Below are 27,194 nucleotides of genomic sequence, written 5' to 3'. Positions count from 1 at the left end.
CAGGATTTCCCCTTCATAAATCCATGCTGACATGGACCAATCCTTTTACTGCTATCCGATGCGGCATTATTACTTCTTTAATAATTGCCTCTAGCATCTTCCCCACCACTGATCTATCACAGGCTAGCTGGTCTATAATTCCACTTTTTCTCTCTTGCTCCTTTCTTGAAAAGTGAGATAACATTAGCTACCCTCCAATCCACAGGGACTGATCCTGAATCTATTGGAAAATGATCACCAATGCATCCACGATTTCTAGAGCCACCTCCAAGACATCTCCAAATTTGTGGATGACACAAAGCTGGGTGGCAGTGTGAGCTGCAATGAGGATGCTACGAGGCTGTAGGGTGACATAGACAATAGACAATAGACAATAGACAATAGGTGCAGGAGTAGGCCATTCGGCTCTTTGAGCCAGCACCGCCATTCAATGTGATCATGGCTGATGGATAGGTTGGGTGAGTGGGCAGATGCATGGCAGATGCAGTAGAATGTGGATAAATGTGAGTTTATCCACTTTGGTGGCAAGTACAGGAAGGTAGATTATTTGAACGGTGTCAGATTAGGAAAAGGGGAGGTACAACAAGACCTGGGTGTGCTTGTAATGTCACTGAAAGTAAGCATGCAGTTACAACAGGCAGTGAAGAAAGCAAATGACATGTTGGCCTTCATTGCAAGAGGATTTCAGTTTAGGAGCAAGGAGGTCCCACTGCAGTTGTATAAGGCCCTGGTGAGACCGCACCTGGAGTATTGTGTGCAATTTTGGTCTCCTAATTTGAGGAAGGACATTATTGCTATTGAGAATACAGTGTAGTTTCACCAGGTCAATTCCCGGGATGACAGGGCTAAGATATGATAAAAGAATGGATCGATTGATCTTGTATTTACTGGGATTTAGGATGAGAGGGGATCTTATAGAAACATATAAAATTCTTCGACTGGACAGGCTAGATGCAGGAAAAATGTTCCCGATGTTAAGGGAGTCCAGAACTAGGGATCACAGTTTAAGAGTTTAAGGTTCAGTTCTCGGCCCCCTCCTCTTCATCCTGTACCTGTTCCCCCTTGGTCAATTAATCCGCCGTCATGGTCTCCAATTCCACTGCTTCGCCGATGATATCCAGCTCCTCATCTCCACCAAGTCAATCTCCACCGCCACACACTCTATCCTGACAAACTGCATCATTGAAATAAAATCTTGGCTTCAAATCAATTTCCTCAAACTAAACTGTGACAAATCCGAAATCGTCATCATCGGACCAAAAACGCTCACCAAATCCACCCACAACTTCACCCTCAACATCGACGGTTTCTCAGTATCCACCTCCCCTCACATCCGGAATCTTGGCATCATTTTTGATCAAACCCTCTCCTTTGACAAACACACTAAACACATCACCAAGACAGCCTTCTTCCACCTCAAAAACATCGCCCACCTCCGTCCATCCCTCTCCTCCACAGCTGCAGAAACCCTCATCCACGCCTTCATCACCTCCCGTCTGGACTACTGTAACAGCCTCCTCTATGGTTCACCCTCTAAAATCATCAATAAACTCCAATACATCCAGAACTCCGCTGCCCGTCTACTCACCCACTCCCCGATCCGTGACCACATCACCCCCGTCCTCTACAAGCTCCACTGGCTCCCCATCCCCCAGAGAATCCAGTACAAAATCCTCCTCATGACCTACAAAGCCCTCCATAACCTGGCCCCATCCTACCTGACTGACCTCCTCCACAGACACACTCCCACCCGTACCCTCCGCTCTGCTGCTGCTAACCTCTTGTCCCCCCCCATCCGGACCAAACTCAGATCCTGGGGGGACAGGGCTTTCTCCATCGCTGCTCCCACCCTCTGGAACTCACTACCCCAAACCGTCAGAGACTCCTCCTCACTCACCACATTTAAAACATCACTGAAGTCTCACCTGTTCAGCACTGCCTTCAACCACTGACCGTCACCTCACCTTATTCATCCTTTTCTGTTCGTTTATTTATTTATCTTTATGTTAGATCTAATATGTAAAGCGTCTTTGGGTTTCTAGAAAAGCGCTATATAAATGTAATGCATTATTATTATTATTATTAAGAATAAGGGGTCGGCCATTTAGGACTGAGATGAGGAAAAACTTCTTCACACAGAGAGTTGTGAATCTGTGGAATTCTCTGCCATTGAAGGCAGTGGAGATCAATTCACTGGATGTTTTCAAGAGAAAGTTAGATTTAGCTCTCAGGGGTAAAGGAATCAAGGTACTTGGGGAAAAAGCAGGAATGGGGCACTGATTTTGGATGATCAGCTATGAACACATTGAATGGCGGTGCTGGCATGAAGGGCCTACTCCAGCACCTATTTTTCGATGTTCCTATGTCTTCAGTCATATTCTGTTGTTGTCATCAAAGGTGTGCCAGTAGGTTTGGATTCAACTTAGTCATTTATATTATTCTGACAGGTATTTTTTGGTGGCCTCTTATATTTTTCGGAACATCAAGCATTTGCTTGCGTTATTTTCAAGTCTCATGGATATAGGGCCACAACTAAAAAACATAAGTCAATATCCAATTTGGATTCAACAGGAAAAGCAATGAAAATTGACTGGATAATTCACTTAATGTTGATTTTTATTCGCATAAAGCACATGTCCTATTTCAACACTTTAGCAATTCCCTTGCATTTAAAATCAATTGTTAATCACAATTGTCTATTGTGATTTTCCAAAGTGCTTCTATTTGACTCATTAACTGTGGACAAGATGAAAAGTGATCCTTTTGCAGTGACAATAAGATGTGGTCTGTAATGAAATCGTCACAATAGACTCGTTATTAGGGATAGATACGTTTTGTGTTGTTTTGCTTCAGGCTTCGGCATCAATATGACTGCATTCTAAACATACTTGATGATAGGTACCCAGGCTACAATTTGATATTTAAACAAGATAATAAGACATTTGTACTGCTTTGGTTACACATATTTAAAGCTGGACTTTAGCAGTTCAAGGTTAGTACATGGCCACATTTCAAGAAATTTTCTCTTGTTTGAAAAATAATTTCTTTATGTACAATATGTGCATTCAGTGACAATTGACATTCGATTCCTGTGGCATGTGATGATAAAAATGTCGTTTTTCTTGAGAGAAAAATTATGTCAGAAATAAGAAATTTGTACGAAATAAACCAAAAAAAGTTTTTATTTTCCCCAACCCCTTTATTCAGCCATGTTCGATTGGATTGCGGGATTTTCGTGAAAAGCAATGTGCAGACTTTGATAACTTACCTTTCCGTGGAAAATATTACAACTGGAAGCCGTACACTGGAGGTCAGTGTGATAATCTGTCACTTGGGTTTTTTGTTGGCCATTTATTTTATATTTTCCCCTTTTTCCTCAGCAGTGTACTTTGACCAAGTAATTCTCAAACAATTGGGACAGGCAACTATTAGTTCTCTGTCAATCCTACTCTGTAATTGATCCGTGGATAAAACGTGAAGGCAACTAAATAATTTTTAACCTCCCTTATTACTAGATCTTACATCTGCTCCCTGTGCCAACAAAGATAAGCACAGAAACACACATGCCTTACTTTGTTATTGTAGCTTTGAAGTTCTGTGTTATTCTACTTTTTGTTTACATGTATAAATACTGATGAAATCAAAGAAGCCAGTTCTTACTACTCAATTTCTTTTAGTATTAGTAACAAGCGATGTGCCAATGAAACACATAAACCAGAATTCTATGACTAACAGCAAGTGTTGGAAATGTGCTTCATTTGACGCATTTCAACATCCCACCCTTCCTTTCAACAATGAAACTTGGGTCTTAATGTCAGTGAGTGGTTAAACACCAGCTGCCTAATATACACCCTGTCTGACATACTGCTTCCTTGCCTTCAACTGCTGAAAGTCTTCCACTTGCCAAAAGTTGAAATCTTTCACTGGTTGTTCAGGCTTGCAAATGATGAAAGGTTATTTGGATGAGAGATTAGATAGCTGGCACTGCTGTTGCTAAATTCTAGCATAAGTCAGAGGTTCTAAACCAGGTAGAAGAAAATTACAGACAGAATTAGTCGAAGTGCTTTAATTTTCATATCATATGGACATTTATACACTCAGAATATTCAAGCTGAATGTATTGTCTGAAATGTTAATTTTCTGATTTTTTTTTAACCTTTGGAGAATATTACTGTAGTGATTCCTCTTGCATTTAGTTTTGTCTTTTCATTCAACAGGTGGTGTTAAGCCATGTGCTTTAAACTGCTTGGCTGAAGGATATAACTTTTACACTGAAAGGTCACCTGCAGTCATTGATGGAACTCGCTGTCATGCAGATTCACTGGACATCTGTATCAATGGAGAATGCAAGGTTCAATATACCTTACTGTTAAACCATTTAGAAGTAGTTCTATTTCCTCATGCCTTTTAAGCATTTCATGAATAGCGATGAGAATATATTGTGCCCGGTAATAAACTTGTAAAATTCGTGCTCCTTGTTAAAATGAGGTCAAATCCGTAAAAAAGGCGAATTAAATAAATCTACCCTTTTTGTAAATTTTAAGAGGTTCACTGAATCTGAAAACATCAGAGGAAACTACATTATTTTCATTATAAGAGAGAAAGCCAAGAGGGAAAGTTAACTGATAGACAAATTCAAACGAGGGCTGCTGGGGTTCCTGGAGTCTGCATCACCTTGGTTTGCTCATCCCTTCCCATCCAACCCACCTCATTCCAGGATACTTTACCCAGCAACCACTGTGGATGTAACTCTATGTTTCTAACTCCTGTCCCAACACTTCCTCACTCACCTCCATCCAGGGACCATAGCAGCCCCTCCAGGTGAGACAGGGGTTCGTGTGCACCTCTTCCAACCGCATCTATTGCATTTGGTACTCCTGATCTAGCCTCCTTTACAACAGTGAGACCAAGCGTAGACGAGACAACCGTTTCACTAAACACTTGCACCCTGTCCGTCAAGGCTTGCTGGAGCTCTCCGAGTTTATTTCCCATTGAATTAATCACATAAATAAATAAAATAACAAATGAAGCATAAGGGATATTGACACGGCATAATGTTTTATTATTTATAATATTGATAAAGAGACGGCGATGTTGAGATTTTCATCCAAATGATTTTAAAGGATTATTCCATGAACAAATTTAGTTTTTGTTGGTCCGATTATGAAAAGGTTATAATTTGTCCCCAAATGTTTAGTAAATTTGTAACTCTTTTTATCTTCCCAAACATCAGAATGTAAATCTTCCTTGTTTTTCACAAGTTTTGGGGCATGCACCATCCTGGAAAAAATTGAAGCAAATGAATTTAGCAATTGTGCAGCCTGACAAAGTTCACTGAAGGCACATCCTGCTGACTTCCATGTTTTAAACTGCTCACGGCAAAAAAACTCATCATGCGGCACAGCATGTTAATGTTTCACATAATACAACGGAAGCACAAATATATTGCTGGGACCCACAGGCAACGCCATATACCATTTTTGCCGCTATGATAACACGAATGGCAGTTCTGCAGTGTATGACGTGACTGGCAAAATGTGCTGCAGTGACCTAGGTCAAAGTGCAACAAGATTCATGTCACTGCTGCATTGTTTTATCATCAGAATCGGCATGATCCTCAATTGCAGGAGCACCCCTCTATTAAGGGTGAAGGGCTGCTCCAGGTTAAATTGCATGCTCTATCTGGCTCAGTTGCTGTAAGGAATTATATCAATGAAGAAGCTTTGGGGGTGTTGCAGGTGGACCCACACATTTGGTCTCACAATTAAGACTTTTCCTGGGTTGGAGAAATGAGGATTCCAACCATGCTTCAAGTGTTCATTTCTATCTACACAATATCCTTTTGGCCATCATCCATTATCACACATGAATCAAAGGCAAAACAACTGCACAATGGCCCTACTGAGTGTTGTGTTGGTTCTCAAAGTGCTTTCACCGTGACACGATATCATCATTTAAATGTATGAATGTGCAGGTTGTCAGCGAGATTACGTGGGCAGTGCACATGGTAATTGTATGTTTTATGTGTAAGAGAATCACTGTCTGCACTCAAAGGAAACTAGCACAGATCTGCTGAGCAATCCTATTTTAACAAACATTTTCAGAAGTTGAATTTCCAGCCCTTAGTCTTCTCGATAATCTGTTTAATCTGTTTAAGATAACCAAGCAATCTGCTTAAAAGAGAAGAACAAAATAAAGCAATATGATAATTCCTACAATTGCAAATGCAAGAAAGCAGAGAAATGCAGAAGGAAAATTGGATGTCATTGTATCAACCCAAAAGAAATCTGTAAATCCATATATGCCATTTTTAAAGATAGACAATACCTGCACGGACGCCACATTAAAAACAAATGAATACTATTGATATAGACATTCTATTGCAAGTATTCCAAAAAATGCTCCATATTTTTCTCCATTAACCTACCACAATGTGAGGGACTGTTCATTCAACAGAAAAGTTCATGTAAACATTTATTTTGGTGAAAGAAATGTTGCAGCAGTTGATATTTTGAATTTGCCACAAGTGAGTAAAGGTCACATTTTAATTGCTGTTCGTAAAACAGTTCCCGATCAAACAAGTATACATAAGGAGTAAAAGGCAAAGGTTAGAACTTTACTCTGAAATTGTCCATTTATTTACATAATCATTAGGTTTAACTGCTGAATGATACAGTTCATCTGAAAGAGGTTGAAATCTAATTTTAAAAACTTTCAAATGCCACTTTTGTTTGCAAAAATGAAAAGGTTTACATGTACAGTAGTTAGAGAATTTGAATGAGTACAGAGGTTAACACAGACAGAAATATTGTGCCTGATATTCTGTAATATGAAGACAGTTGATTTTAATATGGTTTTGTCTGCATGAAATATTCTTAAATAGATACTTTTATTTCCATTGGTGTTACAGCAATGTTACTGTTTAGTTTCTCATAATTCTTTCCTTCTAAAGCATGTGGGCTGTGATCACATTTTGGGCTCTGATGCAAAAGAAGACAGATGTCGTGTTTGTGGGGGTGATGGAAGCACTTGTGAAGCAATAGAAGGATTATTCAATGATTCACTGCCTCGTGGAGGTTTGTGCACAATTTTTCCATTTTGTGGTACAGTAAACCACAACAATTTCTGTTCTTGGAAAATTGCAAAAGTAATTAATTTTCTTAGATTTAAATAGTTTATGATAGCCAGATCTCTTTCTGCGTATGAGAACGCATTTGTACTGGAGCAAATTTACATGGATTTTCTCTGAATAATGAACTAATTTCCTTAGACTTTACTTTGGACTTTAGAGACACAGCGTGGGAACAGGCTTTTCGGCCAACCTGTGATCGACCCCCACACTAGCACTATCCTACACACTCGGGACAATTTACAATTTACAAAGGCCAATTAACCCACAAACCTGTATGTCTTTGGAGTGTGGGAGGAAACCCGAGCACCCGAAGAAAACCCACACAATCACAGGAAGAACATAATAACTCTGTACGGACAGCATCGTAGTCAGGATCGAACCCGGGCCTCTGGTGCTGTAAGGCAGCAACTATACCGCTGCGCCACTGTGCTCCCCGAAATAGAGGCATAGAGTTTTACAGTGTGGAAATAGGCCCTTCCGACTAACTTGCTCACACCGGCCAACATGTCCCAGCTACATTAGTCCCACCTGCCTGCATTTGGTCCATATCCCTCCAAACCAGTCCTATCCATGTACCTGTCTAACAGTTTCTTAAACGTTGGGATAGTCCCAGCCTCAACTACCTCCTCTGGCAGCTTGTTCCATTCACCTCCCACCCTTTGTGTGAAAAAGAGACTCAGAGACTCTTTTTAAAATTTATCCTGGCACAATGAGTAAGTTGTTTTGTTACCAATATGAGCATAGTAGCAGGTAAAATTCTAAGTATATTTTCTGAAGAGCAGCTACAGTATGGGTGCATTCGGGTGACCTTCCTTTGGTCTTTTTGAATGGCTGCTGTGTCTAGGTGCAAACAGGGCCTGTGTGCTAGCTAAATTTCAACTGTGATTCATTTTGAAGGTTTCAGACCTGTCTGCTTGTCTATACTTTAGAACATAGAACAGTACAGCACAGGACATGACCTTCGGTCCGCAATGTCTGTGCGGAACCTGATGCCAAGATAAACAAACCTACCCATGGACCATATCCCTCCATTCTCTGCATATACATGTGCCTATCTAAAAGCCTCTTTAACACCGCTATCGTACCTGACTCCAACACCACCCATGGCACACACTATCCTTTGTGTAAAAAAATGTGCCTTGCATACATACCTCCTTTAAACTTTGCTCCTCTCACCCTTAAAGCAATGTTCCTTTGACATTCCCACTCTAGGAAATATGTACTGGCTTTCCGCTCTATCTATGCTTCTCATCATTTTGTATACCCCTCAATTTTTTATCACTCCAGAGAAAACAATCCCAGCCTGTGCAACCTCTAATACCCCTAATCCAGGCAGCATTCTGGCAAATCTTTTCTGCACCCTTAGGTTTTGAAACTTCCCCAAAATTTCAAAACATCTGAAGAATGGAGAAAGCCTTCCAACACATTCAGACTGGAAACACCCTTGAGTCCTCTATTCCTCACACCCAGTCAGCTCCTTTTGAATTGCGCGCGTTGTTTACTTATTGTTTGCAAAATTTGTGGGGTTTTTCATCTCCCTTTTTAACATCATTGTGATGCGAAATATCTGATTTTTAAATTTTATTTTAACCAATATAAAGTATAAATGCAGTACTGAGCCAGCACATTGTCTGGTATGCGTAATTTGATACACTTTGTGTAAGAGTAATACAAGTTCATGCTATGCATAATATGATCTGGTCATTGTCAAGTAGGCGGCTGAGATCAGGGAAGTCATAGCACTAATGTGATTTATTTTAGAACCCACAGCATTGAGTTCAGATTCAGAGAATACACAATGCAAGAAATTCAGAGAATGGGTATCAGTGCAAACATTGAGTTCACAGAACAGCCTATGGCAAACCAAATACATTCTGAGAACCCACTGGAGTTCAGGGAATGGACTGGATTAACAAAAGGTGCAGGGAACAGAGGATCCACACTGGAGTTCAGAAAATGCTGAATGCTCACACCATTTACTGCTTCGGAAACACTTTAGAATTCAGAAAATGTACGTTGCTAACTATCACATTCAGAGAATTCATAGCAGCACAATAGAATTCAGAGAGCAGATGTTGCCAAAACTACTGAGTTTAAAGTGTGCACAGAGCTAACACCAGAGCGTTTAGGGATCTCAGAAAATTACAAATACTAAATTCAAGCTGCAACACCACTAATTCCAGTAAATTTATATAGGGGGACACAAAGTGCTGGAGTAACTCAGCAGGCCAGATAGCATCTCTGGAGAATCTAGAAATCCTTGTTCTCCAGAGATGCTGCCTGACCTGCTGAGTTACCCCAGTACTTTGTGTCCTTTTGTGCATTAACCAGCATCTGCGGTTCTTTATTTCTACAAATTCGCATAGGGCGTTGAATTTTAAAATCAAGGCTTTCTAGCCAACTTGGGCCAGCAAGCACACTGCAATGCAAGATTGCAGCTTACGATTATCAGAGATGTCCAACAAAGTGTTGCATAATTTTTATGCTTGAATATCCCTAACGTAATTTCATGCTCTGTTGGAGTAGTGAATCCAACCCTTTCTGTAACAAATGTCATTCTCTGGAATTTGACCATCGTAATCTATTCATTGTCATCTTGACCTAAAAGTAGCCTGCAACATAGTTCATCTGTCTTGTCCAGCTGGATGGAACTGCATAGTTTAATTTTATTTTCCAAATCATACCTAGTAAACAGCTGTATTGGCTTCTTACCCCATCTCTGGTGGCCAAGGAACTATCCTTAGCCTCCCCCGACATCACATCGATGTACTATCCCTCAGCAGGTTATCATGGTGGTTAACTTACTGGACCAGCAACAAAGTTCTGAACTATCAATCCCGAGATATGAATTGAATCCCATCAAGGCAGCTGTGCAATTCAAATTCAAGTAATTAAATAAATCTGGAAAATAAAGCAAATAATAAGTCAACAAGATTGTCCTTAAATCCATCTGTTCACCAACAATCATCTGGGAAGAAAATCTGTAATCCTTTCCTTGTCATAAGAGCATAAGAAATGGAAGCAGGAGAAGGCTGTTCAGTCCCCTCACGCCAACTCCAACATTCAATAAGAATATGGCTGAACATTTAGCACTGCGCCACTTTCCCTTACTATCCAAATATATACCATCCATAAATCTCCCACTCGCTATCTTGATTGTGTTCAGTGATTGGGCCTCCTTAGTACTTTTGGGAAATGAGTTAAAAAGATTTACCACCTTTAGGTTGAAGAAATTATTTCCGTCCTGCATGGCCAATCCCTTAATTTGACACACTGACCCCTGTTTCCAGTGACCCCAGCCAAGGGGTCATCATCCCTGCATCTACTCTGTCAACCCAAGTAAGAATCTTGTTTGTTTCAAACGGATAACATAACATAACAACACTTTATTGTCACTCGGCTTTTTACACCGAACGAAATTTACCTTGCATTTGTCTAAACTAAGGTTCCTTAATCTCTCCTCATGGAATAAACGTGTCCTTCAGGAATTAATCTGGCAAACTTTATTGAACGCCCTCCACCATAAGTATCTCATTCATCAGGCATGGAGATCAGACGTACACACAATAGTCCAAGAGCCCATAGAACTGCAGTAAGATATATTTTCTCTTGCACTCAGATCTTCTTGCAATAGAGCTCAGTGTTTATTTCACTTCCTAATTCATTGGTGTAACTTCACATTAACTTTCAGTAATTTGCGTAACACAGTCTATCTAAAGGACCAATACCTTTCAAATCCTCTTCGTTGACTGTAGGTTATGAACCTTTAATATCCAAGCCATAAATTGAACCCAGTTTAAAATGTAAGAACAAGACCATTGAATCAGTCAATTGAAGAAAGATTTATCTCCCAGCAAAGCCATTCTTCTTTGTGAATCATAAAATGTACGACACAATAAGTCATTTGATGCATCATCTCCACACCAGAAATAAAGAATGTGCTGTTCAATATCAATTGATTACACTGTGCAATTGGAGAAGAGATTTGTGGTAATTTAGGTGTATGTTAATGAGTTTGCAGAGAAACTTGAGCGATGTCCCACAACACATTCTGCTGGCATTCTTTGCCAATTGCACCTTTACTCAATACATTGTGGAAAATGGTGTGGGTCAGGGAATAGTACAGGTGGGAAATATTTAGCAGGGATGGATTGTGGAAGTGATTAGGGCTGACCAAGAAATATAACACATTAAAGAAATTAATGTGTTATGGTGGGATCTGCAGATGATTGGTCATAGGGACAATTGAACCGTTTAGCAAGATGATTATCCAATTCCATAAATTGGAAGGCTTTATTTATCTGAAACTTAGACACACCTTGAAATCTAGAAATGTACCTTTCGCAGAGTTAAAACAGGTGATAAGTAGTTCAGCAATAAAGTTTTCTGTTTAAAAAAATGGAATTATCTACGAAGATATACATAAAGGTGCTGAAGTAACACAGCGGGTCAGGCAGTATCCCAAGAAAAATAGAATGGGTGACATTTCAGGTCAGAAATGTCATTTCAGGTCATTTCATACCTTTCATCAGATATGAAACTTCAGACTTAAAACATTGTCCCCATTTTGTTAACTTTATAATCCAGAAACGATATTGCCAACTCTTTGGTGTAGTATTTCTAGTGATGTCACTAACTGTACATTAATGGAAAAAATAGATATTTGTAACCTTAAACTTGATCCATAACGAACAACGGGGAAAGAAAGGAGAACATAATCTATACCCTTATCTCAGCTATATTCTCATTCTCCCTCTTTTTTTCCTGAATCCAGCCCATTCCTTCTGAGTCAGACCGCATGTTAATGCCAACCATGGTTTCTCAATGACCTGGGAATTGATCTCTTTTGGCTCTTCTAAAAGATTGTGTTAACATTAGTACAATAATCATTTCAGTACATTGACTTCACAGATTATGTGTTAACATCAACAAATTAATTTTCTGCCTCGCACCAGCAGTCCTTTGTAGTCCTTCATTCTGTCCCACAGAGAAATGTGCAGTCAAAGCAGATACCAGATGCAATGGTTGGTGATTTGAAAGGAATTGAGATAAATCCTCATAAACAACCCAGATAAGTCTTCTTAATCTAAAACAACCACCAGAAATGCCTGACAGTGGGGTGCAATGTTTGTTGGCTGAGTGAGTAATAATCTTGGGTATACAAACAACTTTATCCTTCAGCAGATGCAGTCGAAGTCTTTTCATACCTCATTAGTTAGAAAGCAACAAAAAAAAAGAAATGAATACCCCAAACCACAGAAATGGTGACATTCTGTAGATTTATTTTTATTGATCATGATTAATGGTGAAAACTGGAACAAGCTAATCACCTGCTAATGAATGGTGTACTGAGAAAATATAAGCTGCAGTAAAACTGGAAACTGGTGAAAATAGTTTAATCAAATTATTAACCAAGAATGTGGCTTAAACCATGTAATGTTCCGCTTTAGAATATATTTATTTATTTGAAACTCAAACAAATTTGTATGTACACATATACAATTCTGGAATAATAACTGTCTTGGTGGAGCTGATGAATACTGAAGATATAGCAGGTAGTAATTAATGCAGAATTAAATAAAGCTTTCTGTAAAAATGATTGGGATTGCCTATCTGTTGTCAATATAGTAATATATATATACCACCTTTGCACCAATAACTTGTATCATTAGCGCTGGTTTAGTTGTGTCATTTACAGAGATCATTAGGCACACGGGGAACTATTTAGGCCGGCGCAGTGGAGAATACTGGGGTTGGAATTAAGAAAAACATAGAAAGAGATCCAATTAGCAGTTGTCTGTTCTTTCTCTTTGTAAAATCCCAGAATTACAGATTATGATCTGCTTTACCCAAACTGTGCCAACAACTTGTTACATTTGCTTAATTGCCTACTTGAAATAGCTGTTAAATTGCTTAGATAGAAGATGTGAAATTTAGGGTCAAAAGGATGAAATGTTTTGTCTCAGATTCTATTTAACATAGAAACATAGAAAATAGGTGCAGGAAGAGTCCATTCGGCCCTTCGAGCCAGCACCGCCATTCATTGTGCTCATGGCTGATCGTCCCCAATCAATAACCCGTGCCTGCCTTCTCCCCATATCACTTGATTCCACTAGCCCCTAGAGCTCTATCTAACTCTCTCTTAAATCCATCCATTGATTTGGCTTCCACTGCCCTCTTTGGCAGAGAATTCCACAAATTCACAACTCTCTGGGTGAAAAAGTTCCTTCTCACCTCAGTTTTAAATGGCCTCCCCTTTATTCTAAGACTGTGGCCCCTGGTTCTGGACTCGCCCAACACTGGGAACATTTTTCCTGCATCTAGCTTGTCCAGTCCTTTTATAATTTTATATGTTTCTATAAGATCCTCTCTCATCCTTCTAAACTCCAGTGAACACAAGCCTAGTGTAATTCTCTGCCTCAGAAGGCAGTGAAGGCCAGTTCTCTGAATCCATTCAAGAGAGAGCTAGATAGAGCTCTTAAAGATAGCGGAGTCAGAGGGTATGGAGAGAAGGCAGGAACGGGGTACTGATTGAGAATGATCAGCCATGATCACATTGTCTATTGTCTATAGTCTTTTCAATCTTGCCTCATATGACAGTCCCACCATCCCAGGGATCAATCTCGTGAACCTACGCTGCACTGCCTCAATTACAAGGATGTCCTTCCTCAAATTAGGAGACCAAAACTGTACACAATACTCCAGATGTGGTCTTACCAGGGCCCTATACAACTGTAGAAGAACCTCTTTACTCCTTTACTGAAATCCTCTCCTTATGAAGGCCAACATTCCATTAGCTTTCTTCACTGCCTGCTGTACCTGCACGCCAACTTTCAGTGACTGGTGTACAAGGACACCTAGGTCTCGCTGCACCTCCCCCTTACCTAACCTAACTCCATTGAGATAATAATCTGCTTCTTTGTTTCTGCCACCAAAGTGGATAACCTCATATTTATCTATATTATACTGCATCTGCCACTCATCTGTCCACTCACTCAACCTGTCCAGGTCACCCTGCAACCTCCTAACATCCTCTTCACAGTTTACACTGCCACCCAGCTTTGTGTCATCCGCAAACTTGTTAGTGTTGCTTCTAATTCCCTCTTCCAAATCATTAATATATATGGTAACCAGTTGCAGCCCCAACACCGAGCCTTGTGACACTCCACTCGCCACTGCCTGCCATTCTGAAAAGGACCCGTTTACTCCTACTCTTTGCTTCCTGTCTGCCAACCAATTTTCTATCCATGTCAACACCCTACACCAAATACCATGTGCTCTAACTTTAGTCACCAATCTCCCGTGCGGGACCTTATCAAAGGCTTTCTGAAAGTCTAGATACACTACATCCACTGGCTCCCCTTCATCCATTTTACTTGTCACGTCCTCAAAAAAGTCCAGAAGATTAGTCAAGCATGATTTCCCTTTCATAAATCCATGCTGACTTGGACTTATCCTTTTATTGCTATCCAAATGCACCGTTATTACCTCTTTAATAATTGACTCCAGCATCTTCCCCACCACCGATGTCAGGCTAACTGGTCTGTAATTCCCCGTTTTCTCTCTCGCTCCTTTCTTGAAAAGTGGGATAACATTAGCTATCCTCCAATCCACAGGAACTGATCCTGAATCTATTGAACATTGGAAAATTATCACCAATGCGTCCACTATTTCTAGAGCCACCTCCCTGAGGACCCTGGGATGCAGACCATCAGGCCCAGGGGATTTATCATCCTTCAGTTCCATTAGTCTACCCAATACTATTTCTCGCCTAATGAAAATTTCTTTCAGTCCCTCTACCCCCTGAGATCCTCTGTCCTCCAGTACATCTGGGAGATTGTTTGTGTCTTCCTTAGTGAAGTCAGATCCGAAGTACCTGTTCAACTCTTCTGCCATTTCCTTGTTACCCATAATAATTTCACCCGTGTCTGCCTTCAAGGGACCCACATTTGACTTTGCTAATCTATTTCTCTTAACATATCTAAAGAAGCTTTTACTGTCCTTCTTGATATTCTTGGCCAGCTTCCCCTCGTACTTCATCTTTTCAGCCCGTATTGCCCGTTTTGTTACCTTCTGTTGTCCTATGAAAGTTTCCCAATCCTCTGGCTTCCGGCTACTCTTTGCTGTGTTATATATCTTTTCTTTTAGTTTTATTCCATCCCTAACTTCCCTTGTCAGCCAGGGTTACCTCCTACTCCCCTTAGAATCTTTCTTCCTTTTTGGAATGAAATGATCCTGCGTCTTCCGGATTATGCCCAGAAATTTCTGCCATTGCTGTTCTACTGTCAATCCTGCTAGGATCCCTTTCCAGTCTACCTTGGCCAGCTCCTTTCTCATGCCTTCATAGTCCCCTTTGTTCAACTGCAACACTGACACTTCCGATTTAACCTTCTCCTTCTCAATAGTTTTGACAGGCATTGTAATGTGACCAATGTGAAAAAGTTGCTCAAAAAATTAATTCAGATAAATATATGAATTAGAAGCAAGTGTAGAGCACTCTGCCCTTCAAGCCTTTCTTATTCAATAAGATCACAATTGATATGATTATTAATTTAGTTCCGTGTTCCCACCACACCTGGTAATCTTCCAATCCCTTCCTTATCAAGAATCTATCTACCTCTGCCTTAAAAATGCCTTGTACATTTGCTTTATGGAATCTTACAAAAGCAATGTCTTTCTTTTGCGACTTTTGCCCAGCTGCCAACCCACGCCATTTAAAAAATAGATTGAGATGCAAGAAATTCAATCTCAAAGCAAAGGAACAATCGTACAGAAAATCAAAACCTGCAGATGCTGAAAATCTGAAATGTAAAAAAAACATGCCAAGGGATATTCAGCCAGTCAGCCAGCATCTGTGAAGAATTGTCATATTTCAAGCTGATGACATTTATCAGAAATGGGCCATCACGCAACCTTCCTGCCTAAGGAGTGATCGATGCTAATGCAACAAACAAAAAAGGTCCCATTTCTCCCAATGAGTAATTCTCGCAGTGACCATACAAATAAAGAGAAGGAACCTTATTTTTTTTCATTTTATTTTTCATATTTCAGATACAGCGCGGAAACAGGCCTTTTCGGCCCACCAAATCCGCACCACCCAGTGATCCCCGCACACTAACACTATCCTACACACACTAGGGACAATTTGTACATTTACCCAGTCAATTAACCTACATACCTTATGAGAAATGGTTCAGGCCATGGTGCAAAGAAAGATCCACACACAAGAGAATAGGTCAAATGAAAGAGTTAATTCATAACGGAGATAGAAACAGAAAGTAAGTGCAGGAGGAGGCCCATTCATTGTGATCATGGCTGATCATCCACAATCAGTAACCCGTGCCTGCCTTCTCCCCATATCCCTTGATTCTGCTAGCCCCTAGTGCTCAATCTAACTCTCTTAAATTCATCCAGTGAATTGGCCTCTACTGCCTTCTGTGGCAGAGAATTCCACAAATTCACAACTCTCTGGGTGAAAAGGGGTTTTTTCAACTCTGTTTTAAATGGCCTCCCCTTTATTCTTAGACTGTAGCCACTGGTTCTGGACTCGCCCAACATGGGAACATTTTTCCTGCATCTAGCTTGTCCAGTCCTTTTATAATTTTCTACGTTTCTGTAAGATCCCCTCTAATCCTTCTAAATTCCAGTGAATATAAGCCCAGTCTTTCCAATCTTTCTCATTATGACAGCCCGCCATCCCAGGGATTAACCTCGTGAACCTACGCTGCACTGCCTCAATAGCAAGGATGTCCTGCCTCAAATTAGGAGACCAAAACTGCACACAATACTCCAGATGTGGCCTCACCAGGGCCCTATACAACTGCAGAAGGACGTCTTTACTCCTATACTCAAATCCTCTCGTTATGAAGGCCAACATGCCATTAGCTTTCTTCACTGCGTGCTGTACCTGCAGGCTTACTTTCAGTGACTGGTGTTCAGGGACATCCAAGTCTCGTTGCATTTCCCTGTTTCCTAACCTTACACCATTGAGATAATAATCTGCATCCTTGCCGCCATTTGCCCACATTATACTACATCTGCCATGCATCTGCCCACTCACTCAATCTGTCCAAGTCACCTTGCAACCTCCTAGCATCCTCTTCGCAGTTCACACTGCCACCCAGCTTTGTGTCATCTGCAAATTTGCTAGTGTTACTTTTAATTCCATCATCTAAATCATTAATATATATTGTAAATAGTTGCGGCCCCAGCGAGCTTTGCGGTACTCCACTCGCCACTGCCTGCCATTCTGACAGGGACCCGTTTATTCCTACTCTTTGCTTCTTGTCTTCCAACCAATTCTCTATCCATTTCAATACCCTACACCCAAAACCATGTGCTCTAATTTTGCCCACTAATCTCTTGGGTGGGACCTTATCAAAGGCTTTTTGAAAGTCTAGATACACTTCATCCACTGGCTCTCCTTCATCCATTTTACTTATCACGTCCTCAAAAAATTCCAGGATTAGTCAAGCAGGATTTACCCTTCATAAACCCATGCTGACTTGTACCAATCCTTTTACTGCTATCCAAATGGGCCGTTATTACTTCTTTAATAAATGAAGGGTACCGTTGGAAAGAAGCTGAAGAGAAAGGTCTTGTGTAGGTTAGAATTTAGGAATTTATTTACATAGAAGGATATGTTCCCCCACTGCATAAAAACAACAAACATAATTTTTCTAAAGGCTATTTGGTTTATCGTGTTCCTTTACTCACATGTTTTACATTAGAACGTCGTTCAGATCAGATCCTTCTGAGTGAGGTAAGCTGCAGTGGTGGTGTTTGGAAGTTCATTTTTTATTTGGCATATGCAAAAATCAGTTATTAAAACTATTATGTTTGTTTTTATGAATAAATGGGATAATTTAAAAAATGCGTATTTTCAGTCTTTCCTCCAATGTGAAATAATTTTGGATGCAAACATTGTCCTTTCAGGGTATCTGGAAGTAGTTCAGATTCCAAGAGGATCGGTCCATATAGAAATCCAGGAACTAGCAATGTCAAAAAACTATATTGGTGAGTGTGTGTATGGAGATGGATTGATTGCTCAATTTATTTGACATATTTCTTTACAAGGAATAAAACCGAGTGCCAATCTTGTACATTTTAAATAAACTATCAGATTTTTTAAAGCTTAAACTGATCTGGTAAAAGATTCTTTAAGCAATAAACCTAATGCAAAACATCAGTGGGAAAACTGAAGTATAAATTGAAAATGCTGGAAACACTCAGTGGCGTACGGCAAGATTGACCTGAAATGTCATCCGCACTCTGTCTCTCACTCTCTCGCTCACTCTATCTCTGAAGGGTCTCGACCCAAAACGTCACCTATTCCTTTTCACCAGAGATGCTGTCTGACCCGCTGTGTTACTCCAGCTTTTTGTGTCTCACTCTCACGCTCTCTTCAGTTCAGTTTAGTTTATTGTCACATGCACCGAGATACAGTGAATAGCTTTTGTTGTGAGCTAACCAGTCTGCGAAAAAACAATACATGATTACAATCGATACATTTACAGTGCATAGATACATGATAAGGGAATATCGTTTAGTGCAAGGTAAAGCCAGCAAAGTCCGATCAAGGAAGGTCCGAGGGTCACCAAAGAGGTAGATAGTAGTTCAGCACTGCTTTCTGGTTGTGGTAGGATGATTCAGTTGCCTGATAACATCTGGGAAGAAACTGTCCATGAATCTGGTGGTGTCCATTTTCACACTTCTACACCTTTTGCTTGATGGGAGAGGGGGGAAGAGGGAGTGGCCTGTGTGTGACTCGTCCTTGATTATGCTGGTCTCTCTTTCTCTCTCTGTCTCTCTCTCACTTTCATTTTCACTCTCTCATTCTCATTCTTTATCTCACTCTCACTCTCCCTACTTGATGTCTAACCAGCTGAGCTTTTCCAGCATTTTGTTGCAATTTTAATATGAACGCCTTTATATTACATACAAAACTACATGCATTTATTATTTTCTTTTTTGTTTTGAAGTTGTTAAATGTTTTGCTTTAAAAATAATTTGAAACATTTTTACTTGTAGCTTTGAAATCTGAAGGTGATGATTATTACATAAATGGTGCCTGGACCATTGACTGGCCAAGAAAATTTGATGTTGCTGGCACAGCTTTCTATTACAGGAGACCTGCAGATGAGCCAGAGTCTTTGGAGGCATTAGGGCCCACCACAGAAAATTTAGTTGTCATGGTAATTAATTTTAAAAATCTGCATGAATTTATTTTCTTCCTAATTTTTCTGTCTATTTCGCCCTTTCCCTTTCAAAAGTGTCTCTATGAGCAACATAGTGGTGCAGCGGGTAATGCTGATGCCTCGCAGTTCCAGTGGCCTAGGTTCATCCTGATCTCCAGTATTGTCAGTGTGGAGTTTGCTCATTCTTCCCATTCCCATGTGGGTTTCCACCAAATGCCCACTTTTCTTTAACGTCCCAAAGATGCGATGGGCTGTAGCTTGATTGCCCACAATTAATTGACGCTGCATGATAGATGAGTGGTAGGAGAAGAAGGGCAGAGTTCAAGGGCCTTTGAAAGAAAATGGGTTATAGGGAAATTAGTTGAAGAATGGGATTGATGGGATTGCTCGAAGAACTTAATGGGTCGAATTATCTCCTTCACCCTCGTAAGAAAATATCAAAAACTTATTTTGTTAAATTTGTTTGATGGACTGAGAATGAATATCTGCCACACCAGAGCCCACACTGTCTATATTTACAAACAGTAACTGGAATTCTAACTGGACCCCCAATGCATATTGTAATGCTCTTATTGGCACCCCAGCCGAAATCAGGTAATGTTAGAGGGTGAAGATCAAACCTCTGCCTGCTTGAATCGTATAGTCTATCTGCTGACCTATCAGTGCTCTCCCTGATACTGAAGCAATATCCATCCATTTAAATTGATTTTTATTTGATTAGCTTTTTATTTGATTAACTTTATTTTAATGTTTTTGTTCTATTTAAATTATTTTTATTGTAAATAATTGTTATTATTTTTTAATTATTTCAATGTACCTGATTACTTTTTCAATGTTTTCAACTATCAGAAATATTTAGAAGTTGTTACATAATCTGTGACAGCTAGCAGTTCAGGTTGTGGATTAGGTCAGGACAAATCTGCTGTACTTGGTTTTACATACGTGCAGAAACTACTTGGCTCTAAATGTACTAATTGGGGTATTCTGCTCGCGAAGATAAGAATTAATATTTTTCCAGGAATAGAATTATTTTACATCAAGCAAAAATAGTTCACAGATTACTTATAAAACATTTGTAGGCACTTTACAGGAGTATTATCAAACAAAATGTCCATCGTACACATTGAGTCTATAATTGCTGTGCTGTCAGTTTTGCAGAAGAACAATCTTAACATTGGCTGATGGTCACAATGTGTTGACGTTGAGATGGGTTAGACATTATTTTCAATGCATTTTCTCCTTTCCACTTAATGGTGTTTTGGGTAAATCTTGAGAAGTTTGTTTTGGAGTCATGGGGATTAATTTAAATAGACAAAAACAAGCACAAGCTTCGTGGATTGTATTTCAACAAAATTTATAGCATCTCTTCAGTCAATTATTTTTGGATTAATTAAAAAAAATTGAAGATTTAGAACTGCCCACACTTCATGCTTAATTACGTAAGAAATTATGTATCACCTCTGTTTTGGAAATGCTATGATCTCAAAATTGTAGAAAGCCACAGGCTTGGGGAATGTCTTGTTTAATTGATATCCTGTTGGGTTGAAGTAGATAAGGGATTAGATCTAGAGTTTAAGTATAAGAAAATAACTGCAGATGCTGGTACAAATCGAAGGTATTTATTCACAAAATGCTGGAGTAACTCAGCGGGTCAGGCAGGATCTCAGGAGAGAAGGAATGGGTGACGTTTCGGGTCGAGACCCTTCTTCAGACTGATGTCAGGGGGGGCGGGACAAAGGAAGGATATAGGTGGAGACAGGAAGACAGTGGGAGAACTGGGAAGGGGGAGGGGGGGGGGGAAGAGAGGGACAGAGGAACTATCTAAAGTTGGAGAAGTCAATGTTCATACCGCTGGGCTGCAAGCTGCCCAAGCGAAATATGAGGTGCTGTTCCTCCAATTTCCGGTGGGCCGGATCTAGAGTTTTGTGAAATTGGGAAATGTATATTTAGCCTTTTAAAACTTCTGGCCATCACAGTGATGTGAAAGAAAGTGGCTACTTGTATTTATGTGGGGCCTATCCAAACCCCTTTATAACCAGCTGAGTTATTTTAAATGTACAGCTGTAATAAAGTAAACACGAGAGTCAGTTGCTGCAGGGCAGTGACAAGATGGTCTGTTGTCATGGGATAGGTTGAGGGGCAGGTGTTGACCACTATAATAAGAGAACCCTATGAGCCCTTGACCCTTTCTGGTCTCGAGCATATTATCATCATAAGGAGAGAGAACAAGGCAATGTTTTCCAAAGACTCTATTACCAACTCGCACTATATGGGGCTGAAGGTGCTCCAAAATAAAATCCTTATATTTTGGATGAAAGGCTAAAACGTCAGGACTGTTAGAAAGGAAGGGATTGTGAGGGAATCCATGTCAAATCCTTACTGGTCATCAGTTCTGCAAAGGGATTCATAGTTGGATGGCCGTAAATACTTTCTCCAATGCTGTTGCAGAATTTGAACATTGAAGTGTGAATAGACCAGATTTCACTTTCAGTTCCAGTATCTACTGTAGAACTCTCAATTATCTGAGAAATGTCTGAATCCAGTTGAAGAGCATGAGGTTCCGTCCATTGAAATTTGAGTTTTCCATCCACTCTCCTACTCCAGCTCCCTACTTCTTGGATGATAAAGGTCAGCCTAAATCCCACGAGGAGAATGTGCCTTGGCATATGCTGGCTATGGGGGATGTCAGGGGTCTCAGAGCAAGAGAGCTGGCTGATTGATAAAGGCATTCTGCATAGTTTTCTTCCTCTGTTGATATTCACTGGCTCATACCTGTTCCACCTTTGGCTGAAAGTAATGTGTGCTTGGTCTGTAGACTGCCCATCTGAGACATTCAGCTCAGAGGACTTAGAGAGTGAGCTAGAGATGAGTGCACGACATATCAGCAGGGATGGTCATTTGAGGAAGATGTGCTGCGGACAGGGGAATCAGGACACATCGTTTCTTGTTGGAACGATTCAATGAATTTGAATCTTATCGGCCCCGTTTTAAAAAAAAGTACTGGCCATTATTCATTAGGAGTTGTATCAGACACTTACTGGGATGGAGGATATCATCGGCTTAATGTACAGTTTCATCGCTTAATGTACAGTTTCATCATCTCGTGCAGATTTCATCAGCTTAATGAGAATGGTGACATAACATCATGGGTCTTCATTCAGCATATGACAGCTCCCTGGAGTCATACAGCTGCACACCCACTGATACAGTCTGGGGGGAAATCCATCCCTTTTCCATAATGCTAAACCTGCTACTGGGAAAGTCTAGGGTGCCAAATTGGAAAGCTTGATTGGTTGCAGACAACTATGAGACTGGGAATCACTGATTCTTTTGGAACAATTAAGTCTGTTTTCCCACCATTTGATGATTATGCTGAGAGGAAGTCCCATCAGTCATGACAAACCAGTAATGGTGGTAGTTACAGTGATAGTTGTAGCCATAGTACTGCAGCAGATCTGAATAGGAGTGGTTGAAATTTGTTTTGGTGATTAGCAATGTTATATATAATTCATCCTCTTGAATACCAGCCTGCCTTATTAAAGTTCAGCCACTAGTTCCACCGACTCTGAATGTATAGAAGCATAGAAAATAGAAGCAGGAGTAGGTCATTCGGCCCTTCGAGCCAGCTCCGCCATTCAATATGATCATGGCTGATCATCCAAAATCACCACCCTGTTCCTGCTTTCTCCCCACATCTCTTGATTCCGTTAGCCCTAAGAGCTATTTCTAATTCTCTCTTGAAAGCATCCAGTGAATTGACCTCCACTGCCTTCTGTGGCAGAGAATTCCACAGATTCACAACTCTCTAGATGAAAAAGTTTTTCCTCATCTCTGTCCGAAATAGCCTACTTAAACTGTGACTCCTGGGTCTGTAGTGCCACAAGTAGATAAAGTTGTAAAGAAGGCGTATGGTATTCGTGCCTTCATTGATCGGGGCATTGAATCCGAGAATGTTGCAGTTTTATAAAAATTTTGTCAGGCTGCATTTGGAATGCTGTGTGCAGTTCAGTTGCCCCTTTACAGCAAGGATGAGGAGAGGATGCAAGAGAGGTTTACCAGGACGCTGTCTGGATTAGAGGGTATTAGGAGAGGTTGAACAAACTTGGAATGTTTTCTGTAGAGCATCAGAGGCTGAAGGGATAGCTGATATACGTATATAAAATTATGAGTAGCATAGATAGGGCGGCACGGTGGCGCAGCGGTAGAGTTGCTGCCTTACAGCGAATGCAGCGCCGGAGACTCAGGTTCGATCCTGACTACGGGCGCCGTCTGTATGGAGTTTGTACGTTCTCCCCGTGACCTGCGTGGGTTTTCTCCGAGATCTTCGGTTTCCTCCCACACTCCAAAGACGTGCAGGTTTGTAGGTTAATTGACTGGGTAAATGTAAAAATTGTCCCTGGTGTGTGTAGGATAGTGTTAATGTGCGGGGATCGCTGGGCGGCGCGGACTTGGTGGGCCGAAAGGGCCTGTTTCCACGCTGTAGAATCTAAATCTAAATCTAAATCTAAATAGATAGGTTAGGTGGAGTTTTTTCCCCAGGGTGGAAACATCAAATACTAGAGGGGCAGAACTTTAAGGTGAGAGGGGGAAAGTTTAAAAGGGGATGTGCAGGACAAGTTTTTTTAGACAGAATTTGGTAGATTCCTGGAATGAGTAGCCTTTGATAGTGGCATTTAGTGCCTTTTAGGTAGGCACATGAAAATACAAGGATTGGAGGTTATGGATCATGTGCAGCCAGAAAAGATTAGTTTAATTTGGTATCATGCTTGGCACAGACATTGTGGGCCAAAATTGCTGATCCTGTGCTGTGCTGTTTTATGTTAGAAAGATAGACATAGAAAATAGGTGCAGGAGTAGGCCATTCGGCCCTTCGAGCCAGCACCGCCATTCAATATGATCATGGCTGATCATCCAAAATCACTACCCCATTCCGACGTTTTCCCCATATCCCTTGATTCCCTTAGCCCTAAGAGCTAAATCTAACTCTCGAAAAACTCTATATGTTCCATATAGATGCTCTTTTTTTGTTTACAAGCACACAATGTGATGACAGTCATCAAGTGAGAATGCATCACTGTATCAATTTCCAAGCCGTCATTGGAGCACACAGCTGTTCTGGCGATGCTTGCTTGCAAATTTAAAAGAGCTTATCAAACATAAATCATCTTGAAAGTAACGAAAATACTACATTTATATTGGAACACAAATAGGGAATATTCTGAAACGCAACAGGTCAGGTAGAATTAATGATTCAGATCAAAGAATTAATGAAAGGTCATAAAGACATCTTCTTTATTTACATATTTACTCACCCGACTCATTTGAAATTATATGAGCTGGAATCTGTCCAAGGAAATGTACTCGTGCCCATATTAGAAGCTTAAACATTCATGTTCCAAGTATGAGATTTACCCACACAGAACATTTGGAAATTTGGACATATTAGTCAGCAGGTTTTGCAATACTTTACCGTAATGGAGTTTATTCATTTGGTGGGATGTAATTGTGACCTATTAATACCGTGATAGTTGTTTGCCATTTAAAAAAAAGTATTCTTGGTAAATGGTCAAATATGGCAAGGTCACTTTTATTGTTTATCCCTCAGAAGATGGTAGTAAGCCTTCTCTTTGTTAGTCTGCCCACAAGATAACACTGATGGAAGGAATAAAATCCCGGCTTGCCCAACTTTTCTCTATAGCTCAATCCCATAAGTACTGGCAACATCTATAAATTGTTTCTACATGTTTTCCAACTTAATGGTATATTTATTACAACTGGATGAGAAAACTGCTGACAATACTCCAACATCTTGTATAACTGTAACATTACATCTCAATTTCTCTGGTGAATTTTCTGACTGATAAAGGCCAATGTGTCAAAAGCCTTCTTTACCACCCTAGCTACATGTGACTAGGTAATTGTATTCCTGGATCCCTCTGCTCTACAACATCGCAGGCCCCTACTGTACACTGCAAAGGTCCTACCCAGGTTTGATTTCACAAAATACAACATCTTACACTTGTTGGATTAAAACTCCATTAGCCATTCCTCGGCTCACTTGTCCGGCTAATCAAGATCTCACTGTGATTCTTGATAACCATCTGCACTGTCTACAATACCACCAATTTTAGCATCATCTGAAAACTTGTTAATCATGCCTTGGACATTCTCATCCAAATTGTTGACATAGATGACAAACAGCTAATGGGCCGGTACCAATTCCTGAAGCACACCACTGGTCACAGGTCTCTAGTTCAAAAAGCAACCACTTGCTGCTTCCCACCATGAAACCAATTCTGTATCCATTTAGCCTGCTCTCCCTGAATCCATTGTGATCCAACCTTCCAGAGCAGCCTACCATGCAGAACCCTATCAAAGGGCTTGCTGAAGTGTAGATAGACGTATGTCTACGGCCCTGCCCTTGTCAGCCTTCTTGATTTCTTCTTTATAAAGACATAGTTAAATTTGTGAGACTCATTCTTCTCCTTACAAAAGTACGCTGGTTAGCTCTAATGCACCCCTGTCTATTCAAACACTTTTATACCTTGTCCCTCAGAATCTTCTCCGATAGCTTGCTGAACACAGATGTTGAGGTTATTGGTCTATAGTTCCTGGATTTTCTTTTGCAGCCCTTCTTAAATAGAGGCACAACATTAGCCACCCCGCAGTCTTTCGGCATCTTGCCTATGACGAATGACAATTCATCTAGCTCAGCCAGGACTCCTGCAATTTCCTCTCTAGCTTTTCACAGTGTCCTTGGATATGTCTGATCAACCATCATATCTTTTAAGACGTCCAGCTCCTCCTCGACTATAATACGGACTGTTCTCAAGACATCTCCATTAACTGTTCCAAGTTTCATCATTATTTCTTTCTCTGTGGTAAAAACAGAGGAGAAATGTTCCTTGAAGACCTTGCCCATCTTCTGACGTTCTACACATAGATGACCACTTTGATTTCAGAGGGGCCTTTTCTCCCACCAGGTACCCTTTTTTCCATTAATATACATAACATTTCTTTAGATTCTCTTTATTCTGTTGTTATCTGCCAGAGCGATCTCATGCCCATTTTAGCCGCCCTCATTTCCTCAATGCTCCTCAGTCACGCTTTATTTCTCCAGAGATACACTTGATATCAGTTGCCTAAACGTGACCTATTTCTAAATCTTTTTCATGACTTTGATCTCAATTTCTCTTGTCATCCAGTTGCTCCAATTTAGAAATATAACTAAATTTAACAGCCCTGTCCTAATCCATAACTTTTTTAACCATGTCTAAATACAAACAATCTCCCAGATGTTCTAGTGGCCAGAGATCCTAGGGTGACAGAGGAACTGGAGGAAATCCACATTAGGCAGGAAAAAGTTTTGGGTAGACTGATGGGACTCAAAGCTGATAAATCCCCAGGGCCTGATGGTCTGCATTCCAGGGTGCTTAAGGAGGTGGCTCTAGAAATTGTGGACGCATTAGTGATTATTTTCCAATGTTCTATAGATTCCGGGTCAGTTCCTGTGGATTGGAGGGTTGCTAATGTTATCCCACTTTTCAAGAAAGGAGGGAGAGAGAAATCGGGAAATTATGGACCAGTTAGTCTGACACCAGTGGTGGGGAAGATGCTGGAGTCAATTATAAAAGACGAAATTGCGGAGCATTTGGATAGCAGTAACAGGATCGTTCCGAGTCAGCATGGATTTACGAAGGGGAAATCATGCTTGACTAATCTACTGGAATTTTTTGAGGATGTAACTAGGAAAATTGACAGGGGAGAGCCGGTGGATGTGGTGTACCTCGACTTTCAGAAAGCCTTCGACAAAATCCAACATAGGAGATTAGTGGGCAAAATTAGAGCACATGGTATTGGAGGTA

At 40.5% G+C, this 27,194-nt stretch overlaps 1 protein-coding gene across 2 annotated transcripts in view; it reads left to right on the top strand.

Annotated features, from left to right (window-relative positions):
• Positions 1–27,194, top strand: part of adamts6 (ADAM metallopeptidase with thrombospondin type 1 motif, 6) — a 231,674-nt gene that overhangs the window by 173,293 nt on the left and 31,187 nt on the right. For both annotated transcript variants that reach the window (XR_013547164.1, XM_078397497.1), the window contains exons 15-19: positions 3,208–3,310; positions 4,218–4,351; positions 6,953–7,076; positions 18,068–18,148; positions 19,163–19,326. Coding sequence is in view for 1 of the 2 variants with exons in the window: in XM_078397497.1 (XP_078253623.1) it covers positions 3,208–3,310; positions 4,218–4,351; positions 6,953–7,076; positions 18,068–18,148; positions 19,163–19,326 (606 nt within the window). In the remaining variant the exon portion in view is untranslated. The remainder of the gene's footprint in view (positions 1–3,207; positions 3,311–4,217; positions 4,352–6,952; positions 7,077–18,067; positions 18,149–19,162; positions 19,327–27,194) is intronic.

This window comes from Rhinoraja longicauda, chromosome 1, assembly GCF_053455715.1.
Source record: "Rhinoraja longicauda isolate Sanriku21f chromosome 1, sRhiLon1.1, whole genome shotgun sequence".
In the NCBI taxonomy this organism is placed as follows: Eukaryota; Metazoa; Chordata; class Chondrichthyes; order Rajiformes; family Arhynchobatidae; genus Rhinoraja; species Rhinoraja longicauda.
This window is presented reverse-complemented; position numbering and strand designations above follow the sequence as displayed.